General features: G+C 48.9%; 1 protein-coding gene across 4 annotated transcripts in view; it reads left to right on the forward strand.

Annotated features, from left to right (window-relative positions):
- The window catches only part of PBXIP1 (PBX homeobox interacting protein 1), a 62715-nt gene that overhangs the window by 23354 nt on the left and 26384 nt on the right, over window positions 1–12977 (forward strand). For all 4 annotated transcript variants that reach the window (XM_069768643.1, XM_069768617.1, XM_069768627.1 and 1 more), the window contains exons 5-9: window positions 6451–6663; window positions 6794–6817; window positions 6899–6975; window positions 8446–8571; window positions 9284–10635. In XM_069768643.1, coding sequence (XP_069624744.1) covers window positions 6451–6663; window positions 6794–6817; window positions 6899–6975; window positions 8446–8571; window positions 9284–10635 — 1792 coding nt within the window. The remainder of the gene's footprint in view (window positions 1–6450; window positions 6664–6793; window positions 6818–6898; window positions 6976–8445; window positions 8572–9283; window positions 10636–12977) is intronic.

Here is a 12977-nt window from a genome sequence, read left to right on the forward strand (position 1 = left end):
GTTCACCTTTTCTGCGTCGCACAAAGACACGGTGGTTGGAATCAAAGATCTCAAATTTGGACTCATCAGACCAAAGCACAGATTGCCACTGGTCTAATGTCCATTCCTTGTGTTCTTTAGCCCAAACAAGTCTCTTCTGCTTGTTGCCTGTCCTTAGCAGTGGTTTCCTAGCAGCTATTTTACCATGAAGGCCTGCTGCACAAAGTCTCCTCTTAACAGTTCTTGTAGAGATGTGACTGCTGCTAGAACTCTGTGTGGCATTGACCTGGTCTCTAATCTGAGCTGCTGTTAACCTGTGACTTCTGAGGCTGGTGACTCGGATAAACTTATCCTCAGAAGCAGAGGTGACTCTTGGTCTTCCTTTCCTGGGGCGGTCCTCATGTGAGCCAGTTTCTTTGTAGCACTTGATGGTTTTTGCAACTGCACTTGGTGACACTTTCAAAGTTTTCCCAATTTTACGGACTGACTGACCTTCATTTCTTAAAGTAATAATGGCCACTCGTTTTTCTTTACTTAGAATTTGTATTATGGCAAGGAAAAAGCAGCTAACAGTCTATTTAGTAGGACTATCAGCTGTGTATCCACCAGACTTCTGCACAACACAACTGATGGTCCCAACCTCATTTATAAGGCAAGAAATCCCACTTATTAAACCTGACAGAGCACACCTGTGAATTGAAAACCATTCCCAGTGACTACCTCTTGAAGCTCATCAAGAGAATGTCAAGAGTGTGTAAAGCACAAGGTGGAACTTGCACTATTGCTGACTGACTAAATACTTTTTTGCCCCACTATATATACCCCTATACTATGTGTAGACATTTATCTTAGCTATTCTATTCTAACCTGTCAGTGTGATGTTACTGTACACCGCACTGAATTGCCGGCTTTTCGCTAGAACACCGCTGCGTATTTCTCGCAAGTCACACTGTTGGTCTGTGGGTAATCCATACTTTTCTCGCGCCCCATAGACTTTCATTGGCGTATTTTTTGCGCAATACGGTGACAAAAGCAGCATGCTGCGATTTTCTACGACCGTAGAAGACTGTATAATACGGATCAGTAAAATACGGCAGATAGGAGCTGGGCCATAGAGAATCATTGTACCGTATGCAATCCGTATTTTCTGCACCTCTCATACGTCCGTAAAACTCGCTAGTGTGAGGCCGGCTTTATACTGCACCTACATAGGAGAGGCTTGTGCTGCTCCCTCCTGACACAAGGCTTTCTACAGCACGGCTCTGTTATACTACACATACATAGGAGAGGCTCGTGCTGCCCCCTCCTGACACAAGCCTTACTACAGCACGGCACTGTTATACTGCACCTACATAGGATAGGCTCGTGCTGCCCCTCCTGACACAAGGCTTACTACAGCACGGCACTGTTATACTGCACCTACATAGGAGAGTCTCGTGCTGCGCCCTCCTGACACAAGGCTTACTACAGCACGGCACTGTTATACTGCACCTACATAGGAGAGGCTCGTGCTGCCCCCTCCTGTCACAAGGCTTACTACAGCACGGCACTGTTATACTGCACCTACATAGGAGAGGCTCGTGCTGCCCCCTCCTGACACAAGGTTTAGTACAGCATGGCACTGTTATACTGCACCTACATAGGAGTGTTACGGGTTTATTGGGTAGACTAAAGCTGATTACCCGGGCCCCTGCGATATCCCTCAGACTAGGGAAAACCCTGTCTGTCCCTCTCCCAGAATTTACACTGATGGTGTGCTTGTCTGGGCCGCCAGGCCTGACCCTAACTCCTGTTTCAGCCCTATGCTGAAACCTCCACCCGCCACCCAGTGATAAGACCACACACCAACCTACACAGAAAGTACAGACAGGGAAAACTAAAAACGCACCACGCTGCAGACACACAGGAAAACACTATAATGTGCACAGGGCAAAAATAAACACAAATATAGGAAGGAGAAATATGACAAAGGATAATATACCACCAGATACGATACTTCAACTCCTAGACCACCACTCCAGACCGAGATCACCAGGCACAAGACACAAGCTATAATCGGCGACGCCCAAAGTCCAGAATGACTATTTAAAGGCCACGGGCGTGACCCAGCCTCCAACCAGATTACCAGCCAGATTAACCCTGGATAACCTGTATGAAATCTCGCCGGCGCCACTGAGCGTATAGTGGACAAATGTGGAATTACCGACGCAACACCAACTCCAAGGTACCCCTAACCCCTGGATGGCCAGCCAGAACAGCATCATGATGCTCACCCAATACCTTTAGGCGAAGATGGAGCGGTACAAATGATTTGTTAACGGGAAGCTCTGATGGTACTTCCTCCTGAGCCTCGGCAATCTCCGCCTCAACCTCTGTCGTGAGAGCCGAGACCACTACACCCTTTTGGAGGATGGGTACCGGATCTTCCCGAGGTTCTCCCCCCGGAAAACACCTGGATAAAGCATCTGCCTTAGTGTTCTTAGACCCCGGACGGTACGTGACAAAAAAGTTGAAAGGCGTGAAAAACAATGCCCAGCCAGCCTGCCTGGGGGACAGACGCTTGGCTGACTCTAATTAGAGCAGATTTTTATGGTCGGTGATAACTGTAACCTGGTGGACCGCCCCCTCAAGAAGTGTCGCCATTCCTCAAAAGCCAACTTGATAGCCAACAACTCCCTGTTGCTGATATCGTAGTTACGTTCGGCAGACGACGGCTTCTTGGAAAAGTAGGCGCATGGACGCAACTCGCCTAAGGATGAGCCTTGTGACAGTACCGCCCCCACTCCAACCTCAGATGCATCAACCTCCACGGTAAATGGTTTTCATACGTCCGGTTGCACCAGAATGGGGGCCGAAGCAAAACTGTTCTTCAGAAATTCGAATGCGTGCACAGCAGCCTCAGGCCAGGCGGAGAAATTGGTACCCTTTTTCGTCATGTCAGTAAGCGGTTTCAATGGTAGAAAAATCTTTGATAAATTTTCTATAATAATTAGAAAATCCAAGGAACCGCTGGAGTGCTTTTAGGTTATCAGGCCGTTCCCAATGCAGCACCGCTTGCACCTTAGCGGCGTCTATTTTAAACCCTGAAGCAGACACAATATAACCCAAGAAAGGCAACTCCTGAACCGAAAAAACACATTTCTCAAGTTTTGCATAGAGCTTATTTTCTCTGAGTAGCTGTAACACCTGCCTCACATGCTCTAAATGAGTATCACGGTAGCATGAATAAATGAGAATGTCATCTAGGTACACAATAACGAATTTCCCCAGTACATGCGAGAACACATCATTTATGAAATGTTGGAATACAGCAACAACCCAAAAGGCATCACCAAATTTTCAAAATGACCCTCAGGAGTATTAAAAGCCGTCTTCCACTCATCACCTTGACGGACTCTTATGAGGTTGTACGCCCCCCTGAGGTCAAGCTTGGAAAACCACTTAGCACCAGCCACCTGGTTGAACAAATCAGGTATCAGTGGCATAGGGTACGAACCATAATCTGGTTTAACTCCCTAAAATCCAGACACGGGCGTAGTCCGCCATCTTTCTTCTTAACGAAGAAGAACCCCGCTGCCACCGGCGAGGACGAAGGCCGGATGTGCCCTTTGCTTAGACTCTCTGAGCAATGTAGTCCTTTAGGGCTTGCCTCTCAGGACCAGAGATGTTAAACATCCTAGCTTTCAGCAACTTGGCCCCTGGTTTAAACCTAATAGTACAGTCATAGGGTCGATGTGGTGGCAATTCCGAGCAACCCTTCGCAGAGAAAACATCTGCGAAATCCAGCAGTGACTCAGGAATGCTGGAAGTCACAGCAGACACACATGTGGCCAGACAATTCTCCTGGCAGAATCCGCTCCACTGAATTATATCCTGAGTTTTCCAGTCAATCACTGGGTTGTGCATAGACAACCATGGAAAACCCAAAACCATTTGTGCAGGAAGATTACTGAGCACCCTACACGTTACTTGCTCAGAATGTAGGACCCCAATGTGGAGTTTAACCTCAGCCACAAACTCAGTAATCTCCCCCTGTGGGAGTGGAGTAGCATTGATGGTGACCACCCGGATAGGATGAGGCAATTTATCGACCGTGAACCCGGCCGTGCGTGCAAACTCCGCATCAATGAGATTAGTGGCCGACCCACTATCCACAAAAACAGTGATTGGCAGCTCTCTGCCAGCGACAATAACTCTGGCAGGGAGCATACATTGAGAGACCCCCATGGAGGACATGCATAAGCTCAGATTGGCCTCCTCCACACCCTCTGAGCTTAGAAGTTTTCCGCCGTTGCACTTTTCTTAGAAAACAGAGGACAAGTATTTACATAATGCCCTTTTTTACCACAGCAAAAACAGGCTCCCTGCTTCCTGAGTGAGGAGGCAAGATGATGTGACACCCCGGCGATTTGCATAGGCTCCGTGGGCTCACCTGCAGCAACCACACGTGCACCTACGCCCTCCCCCATAGGCGGCGTCTCTTGCGCCCCCTGACGCAAACGGCGATCAATGCGGACAACAAGACTCATGGCAGACTCTAGAGAAGCAGGAGTCTCATACATAAGGAGGGCTTGTTTAACCCTTCTCGAAACCCCATGTACAAACTGACTCCGCAGCGCAGGGTCATTCCATTGTGTGTCCACCGCCCAGCGGCGAAATTCAGAACAGTAATCCTCCGCCATTCGCTCCCCCTGGCAGAGAGCGCGTATTTTAGACTCTGCTAGAGCCAGTCTGTCAGGATCATCATAAATGAGTCCAAGAGCAGAAAAAAAAATCTCCACTGAGTTTAATGCAGCTGAATCAGATGGTAATGAAAACGCCCATGCTTGGGGGTCTCCATTCAGTAATGACAATACCAGGCCCACACGCTGAGCCTCATTACCTGAGGAAACCGGGCACATACGAAAATATAATTTGCAAGCTTAACGAAAAACAACAAATTTACTGCGTTCCCCAGCAAACCTCTCAGGTAAAGGGATCTTTGGCTCTGCGACTCTACCTGCAGTTTCAGCTTGCACATTAGACACTACAAGACCTTGTTGCTGAACGGCCCCCTTCAACTCCGTGACCTGTAAGGACAGCGCCTCCAACTGGCGGGTTATGGAAGTCATGGGATCCATGGCATCCAAAATTTATTTAGGCCGATTATAATGTCACGGGGGTATTGGGTAGACTAAAGCTGATTACCCGGGCCCCTGCGATATCCCTCAGACTAGGGAAAACCCTGTCTGTCCCTCTCCCAGAATTTACATTGATGGTGTGCTTGCCTGGGCCGCCAGGCCTGACCCTAACTCCTGTTTCAGCCCTATGCTGAAACCTCCACCCGCCACCCAGTGATAAGACCACACACCAACCTACACAGAAAGTACAGACAGGGAAAACTAAAAACGCACCACGTTGCAAACACACAGGAAAACACTATAATGTGCACAGGGCAAAAATAAACACAAATATAGGAAGGAGAAATATGACAAAGGATAATACACCACCAGATACGATACTTCAACTCCTAGACCACCACTCCAGACCGAGATCACCAGGCACAAGACACAAGCTATAATCTGCGACGCCCAAAGTCCAGAATGACTATTTAAAGGCCACGGGCGGGACCCAGCCTCCAACCAGATTACCAGCCAGATTAACTCTGGATAACCCGTATGAAATCTAGACGGCGCCACTGAGCGTATAGTGGACAAATGTGGAATTACCGCTGTCTGTCGGACGCCCTAGTGTGAATAGCGTCCGACATGACAAGGAGAGGCTCGTGCTGCTCCCTCCTGACACAATCCTTACTACAGCACGGCTCTGTTATACTGCACCTACATAGGATAGGCTCGTGCTGCCCCCTCCTGTCACAAGGCTTACTACAGCATGGCACTGTTATACTGCACCTACATAGGAGAGGCTCGTGCTGCCCCCTCCTGACACAAGGCTTACTACAGCATGGCACTGTTATACTGCACCTACATAGGATAGGCTCGTGCTGCCCCCTCCTGTCACAAGGCTTACTACAACACGGCACTGTTATACTGCACCTACATAGGATAGGCTCGTGCTGCCCCCTCCTGACACAAGGCTTACTACAACACGGCACTGTTATACTGCACCTACATAGGATAGGCTCGTGCTGCCCCCTCCTGACACAAGGCTTACTACAACACGGCACTGTTATACTGCACCTACATAGGAGAGGCTCGTGCTCCCCCTCCTGACACAAGGCTTACTACAGCATGGCACTGTTATACTGCACCTACATAGGATAGGCTCGTGCTGCCCCCTCCTGTCACAAGGCTTACTACAGCACGGCACTGTTATACTGCAACTACATAGAATAAGCTCGTTCTAACACAAGGCGTTTTAAAGAATGGCTTCTACTTAGGATCCCCGTCCCCCATATCACTTAGATATACTTCTTCGTGACACCTGCGTTCCTTCTTGTCTCTCATGCCCCCAAATATTCTGCCTCTGCAGGAAGGGATCTTGAAGAAGTGAGCTGCTCCAGTAGTGATGATGATGTAGAGGGTCTCAGGAAGCGCATGGGCCGTGGAGTTGCTCCTATCACTTTTGGTGACTGCGCAAGAGAGGCTGTACAGCAGGACACCGATGCTGGCTCTTCCACGAACCTCAATGCATTTTTCATTGCAGCCATTGGCCTCATCTGCATTAGTCTTCTTGTATTCTCCGGTAAGATTTGACCAGAGCTGTTCCTTCTGCCTGCCTCCCATCTTTTCAGCAATCCGTGTCTGATCCTGGGAATGGGTAATGGGGGGCCAGGTTTCTAATCTGTAGCTCATGGTCTCTTTCCTATCTGCAGGCAGCATCTTCAACACTGATGAGGGTGAGTTCAGCCTCCTCCATATCCAGTGAGTACAGGGCTGGTTGTAAGATGTAGGCTTATCTGAGTGTTCTTCCTCCCCAGATCCTCTGCAGACTGTTGTGTCTCGAAGTGTGAAGGGAGGAGATAAGCAGCCTTTACAAGTCATCTCTGACATTCAGGTGAGTGTTTCCATCTTACGGGGGTTGAAGGGGGATCCATATTTATATAGAGTACTTCTGTGTGTGGCCCCCTGCATTCAGGTACGGTGCTCCTGTGCGCTGCGTCACGTATTCAGGTATGGTGCTCCTGTGTGTCACCTCTTGTGTTCAGGTATGGTGGTCTTGCGTGCCACTCCATGTCCAGGTACCATGCTCTTGTGTGCCACTCCCTGTGTTCAGGTACGGTGCTCCTGTGTGCCACGTAATGTGTTCAGGTACGGTGCTCCTGTGTGCCACGTCATGTGTTCTGGTACGGTGCTCCTGTTTGTCACCTCTTGTGTTCTGGTACAGTGCTCTTGTGGACCATGCTCCTGTGTTCAGGTACGGTGTTCCTGTGTGCCACCCCCTGTGTTCAGGTACGGTGCTCCTGTGTGCCACCCCCTGTGCTCAGGTACGGTGCTCCTGTGTGCCACCTCTTGTGTTCTGGTACGGTGCTCTTGTGGACCAAGCTCCTGTGTTCAGGTACCATGCTCCTGTGTGCCACCCCCTGTGTGCCACCTCTTGTATTCAGGTACGGTGCTCCTGTGTGTCACCTCTTGTATTCAGGTATGGTGCTCCTGTGTGTCACCTCTTGTATTCAGGTATGGTGCTCCTGTGTGTCACCTCTTGTATTCAGGTACGGTGCTCCTGTGTGTCACCTCTTGTATTCCGGTACGGTGATCCTCTGTTTCACCTCTTGTATTCAGGTACGGTGCTCCTCTGTTTCACCTCTTGTATTCAGGTACGGTGCTCCTGTGTGTCACCTCTTGTATTCAGGTATGGTGCTCCTGTGTGCCGCGTCACGTGTGCAGGTACCGTGCTCGTGCGTGCCACCCTGTGCTCAGGTACCATGCTCCTGTGTGGCACTCCCTGTGTTCAGGTACCGTGCTCCTCTGTGCCACTCCCTGTGTTCAGGTACCGTGCTCCTGTGTACCGCGTCACGTGTTTAGGTACGGTGCTCCTGTGTGTCACCTCTTGAGTTCAGGTATGGTGCTCATGTGTCCCACCCCCTGTGTTCAGGTACTGTGCTCCTGTGTGTCACCTCTTGTGTTCATCTATGGTGCCCTTGCGTGCCACCCCGTGTCCAGGTACCATGCTCCTGTGTGCCACTCCCTATGTTCAGGTACGGTGCTCCTGTGTGCTGTGTCACGTGTTCAGGTACAGTGCTCCTGTGTGTCATCTCCGATGTTCTGGTATGGTGCTCTTGTGGACCATGCTCCTGTGTTCAGGTACGGTGCTACTGTGTGCCACACCCTGTGTTCAGGTTCAGTTCTCCTGTGTGCCACCCCCTGTGTTCAGGTACGGTGTTTTTGTGTGCCACCTCTTTTTTCCAGGTACGGTGCTTCTGTGTGCCACCTCTTTTTCCAGTACGGTACTTCAGCATGTGTTCTAAGGCGGTACATATTTTCATTGTTGCTTCTGTATGATTGTCTTTCACCTATCTTCGGCTAGGAGTGGATCGAGCAGCACGCGGACCAGTTCACTGGGGATACGAGCAGCCTGCAGGTTATGAGTGGTCTCCTAGACAAGGTTGCTAAGGAAAACCAAGATATTCGGCACATGCAAGCCAAGCTCCAGGTGACCAAAGTCCAAAATATGCTTCACTGATATGTGCAGGGCTTTGGAGTCAGTGTCCATTTTGGTGGAGTCAGTCGGTATAAAATGCACTGACTCCCATGTCTAAAATAAATAATCAATTGGTACAGTAGTTCAGTGCAGGATGTGCTGTAGATGTTTTCATAATTTAGGAAAGTTCTGAAATGTCCTATAAATGGTTGTTCTGTTCCTGATCTCAGGATCTCGGCTTTTGGTGGAGATGAATCTGTGCTGCACTTTATGTCCATGCTCAGTAGTGATCGGGGTTGTGGAGTCAGAGCTGTGAGTCGGAAATTGAGGAGTCGTAGGTTTGGCTTACCAACCCCACAGCCCTAGTTTTGTGTCTCATCCAAATCACATTTGTCACCTGAACTACATCTTGTCTTATCCTCCAGAGCTGCAGTCACCATTCTGCTCTTACATCACGTGTCATTACATCATGTCTTATCCTCCAGTCCAGTCCTCTTTGCCATGCATTGTAGCTCAGCTGACACACTGTAACTAATTGCTCTGGGACATATGACAATGTAGGTGATACAGATTGTGTAATTACCCCCATAACGGAAATTTTGTATGTCCTGTACATGCAGTAGAGAGGGAAATTTTTTGAGTCTTCTCATAGGTCGATTACCAAGGAGTTTGGTGAGTTTGTGTAGATGGTGGACTCTGCGTGACCCTATGTTTCCATCTATAGGCGCAGAAAGAGGAGTTAGAAGCTCTGCTATCTGTCAGTGATGGGGTGAACGTGACTTCAGGACCCCAACATACAGCAGTGACAAAAGAGAACATCAGACTGAAAGAAGCCCTCCTCAAAGAGGAGACCACACACTTGTCCGCTAAGGAGGAGCTGCAAAACATACAGGAGAAGCTGGAGGCCATGGAGAGCATCGGTATGGAGAAGAAGTCTCTGGTGGTGGAGAATTCCCAGCTGAAGGTGGAGCTGGATGCCCTCCAGAGGCAGATTGAAGGCTTTTTACCTCAGAAGGAGACCCTAGTGGCTGAGTCTCAAATGCTGCGGCAAGAACTGGATAAACAGCGGCTGCTGGTGACCTCCATCAGACAAGATCTAGACAACCTAGTGACAAAAAGCTCTGAAGGTGAGAATGAGAAGTTACTCCGAGAGAGGATCTCTGAGATGAGCAGCAAGCTGGCCATGGAGGCTCAGAGGTCCGAAACGTGGGAGAAGAAGTATGTGGAACATGCACAAAGAAGGACAGAGCAAGTGGGAGAAAAAAGAAGGGACCATCACCATAAGGAGTGGAAGAGGGCGGAGAAGTTCGGCAAATCCGCAAACATCTCCAGTCCTGGAGACTTGAAAAAGCCACATTACAAGCAAGGCAAGCGATGGACGGAAGAGAGCCTCAGAGAGTCACAGCATGAAGAATGGAAAAGCAAAAAGCAGGATGACAGGCTCTGGCAGGACAAGAAGCATCGGCAGTCGGAGGGGGAGAAAGCTAGAGATGAGGTCCCAGAGGACAGAGAGAACTGGAAGAGCAAGGCCAGAGAACACAAGAGCAAGGACTCTGCGCACTACCAACATAATCAGGGAGAATCTGGCGAAGGGTTCCATCCTCGCAAGGGGCAGAGGGACTTCACAGACAGTTACAAGAGACGGGAGGGTGGCGATAAAGGAAAAGCTCATCGGCATCATGACCATAACAAGTTCTGGAAGAAGCTCTCGGACCATCAGTACAGGGTTCCTGAAGGATGCTCTAGCCTAGAAGACTGCGCCCGCAAGGACGGTGTGGATTTATTCAATGTGGAGCTGAAGCCGGTGCAGAGGAAGCACTTTGAGGAGATTCTACTGAATTTCTTGACCAAGTCCCAACTGTCACAACACCTCCCTGAGCTCACACCTCTTCTGGATGGCTTCTTTGAGGGGCCTCTCTTCTCCCATGACAAGATCCGCTTTACGGACTTTGTGGATGATGTGGAGGATTTCCTGGAGGATCTGGCCAGAAAAGAGACAGGAGATGATGATATTGTGGACGACTTTGAAAGATATGTCTATATCAGCTTTTTCGGTGAAGCCGCCACCAAGAAAAGGTGAGTCTATATGCCCATGACCATAAATGTGGTTAACTGTGTACCTGTTTCAACCAGTACATCTGCCATTATGGCACCCACGGGAATTTGGTAGTCTTTAGAGGCCATATTGGTTGTCGTTGATCCCTTGACTTCGGTTAGAATCCTATAATAGAAACAGACAGCGTCCAGTTCAGGTGAAAAAAAATTTCAACGCTCCATATGTTCTGCCATATATGCATCTAGGCAGAATAAATGGAGCTTTGAAAAATTGTTTCACTTTAAAGGGAAGTACCGCGTTTGTAGGTCATTAATAAATCACTGTAATGTAGCATAACATGCTGCTATAAGCAAGTTTGAAATGCATGTGAAACAGATTTCATGTGTTATATGAGTTTAAAGAATGCACTGGGAGCTGACATCTTGGTTTTGCAGCAGTAGCAGGGCACTATCAGTGTCATTTTACGGCACCCCATGGACATAGGGTCAGCGCCGGTCTATTATCTCCTATCTGTAACATTGCAGCAGCATTAGCAGTGAGCTGGGCACGCCTCTGTGGGCTGCACAACTCACTGCTGTAGGTCTGACTGGCCGCCATTTTACTATAGCCCTGTGCTCTCTATCACAGGACAGAAGAAGCCCTCACTGCTCCTCTGTACGCCAAGCAGGCACACATCCTCTGCTCCTCACACGCTGCCCTGTGTGCTTCTCCTGCTGTGTCTCTGCCTCCCCCTCACACACAGTCCCTGTGATCTCCAGTAAGCTGCACTCACAGCCTGCAGAGAGGGAGGTGACACCTGCAGAGAGGGAGCAGGGCAGCTGACAGGACAGGGATTAAGGTGGGGGAAGGGGGATAGCAAGAATGTTATTCACAAAAAATGCTGCTGAGCCCACTGTGTTCTGCTCCTCTGTAACCAAGCTGTGCCTCTGATGCAGTAACTGCTGGTCATAGCAGGTCACAGGGCAGTCACACACAAAATGGTGCTGCCCTGTAGTGATGGGTAGTTCGTGAGTGAGTAGTTCAAAATGAACTAATCTTCAGAGTGAACTAGTTCATCTAGTTCACCATCCTGACAGAGATTAGTTCATTATGAACTAAACAGCAAGTGGGAGGAGACAGAGAGTGATCCCTCATACAGCTCCTCACACTGAAGATCCCTGGTCTCACACTTGCTCTTTATAGCTCCTGATGCTGGAAAAGAAGGTAGTAAAACACTATACCACACATCAAATAGTAAATACAAATATAATAGTAATAATAAAAACTGAAATTGGACAGACACAGTTGGACAGACACAATTGGACAGACACAGCTCATGTGTGTATGAGAGAGAGTGTTTCTGTGGTGTGGTTCATGCCCCTCACCAGTCTTTGTGATAAGATCAGCCTCCTGTAGAGGATCAGCCTCCTGTAGCCTAGAAGATCAGTCTTGCTAAAATCTTTACCACTGGCTCCTGTTCTGTTCTCAGGATGCTGAACGGCTTCTCAGCTCCCTCATACACACTAATACAGGGGGAACTGCTGCTGGGCTCAGTGAGATGCATCACGTTGAACTAGTCTGTCCTGAGTCATTCTCAACAGAACATCTAGTTCAGCAGTTCATATAGTTCATTTAGTTCACATAGTTCATTTAGTTCACAGGTCACATGACATGATGCATTTCCTATCAGCTCCTCCCAGGATAGGGTGGAGAATTATCAGGCTGTCTAATAGGAAGATTTTCTTTGCCCCATAGCAACCAATCACAGGTCAGCTTTCTAATACTGCAGTAGTGCAGTGCAGTGCTCTGGCAAGTGAAATCTGAGCTGTGATTGGTTGCTATGGGCAGCAAAAGATCCATTTACTGTAAGGCAGCTTTGTAAATCTGTAAGGCTACGTTCACATTAGCGTTTTGCGGGGCTGCGTCGGGCGCAGCCGCGGCGATGCATGCGTCATGCGCCCCTATATTTAACATGGGGGCGCATGGACATGCGTTGTCTTGCGTTTTGTGACGCATGCGGCTTTTTTGGGCGCAATGTCTTTTTTTGCGCAGAGGACGCAGCAAGTTGCATTTTTTTTGCGTCCAAAATCATGCCAAAAAAGGACGCATGCGTCACAAAATGATGCGTTTTGCATGCGTTCTTGTTTGCGTTGTGCGTTTCGTCACCGACGCAGCACCGCACAACGCAAATGTGAACGTAGCCTAATTCGGTGTAGTTTCACCACATCTCTTCCTTTTGCCACCTACTGCAGTGGTGTGAAATGAATACTGACTGCTCAGTGCTCAATACCAGAGATTGCAAGTGACCGTAATGTGTGCAGATAATACACTGAAGAGAAAGAAGCCAGGTATGGAATCATTTCACACTTAGTGGAGATCAGAA

This window comes from Ranitomeya imitator, chromosome 1 (genome assembly GCF_032444005.1).
Source record: "Ranitomeya imitator isolate aRanImi1 chromosome 1, aRanImi1.pri, whole genome shotgun sequence".
In the NCBI taxonomy this organism is placed as follows: Eukaryota; Metazoa; Chordata; class Amphibia; order Anura; family Dendrobatidae; genus Ranitomeya; species Ranitomeya imitator.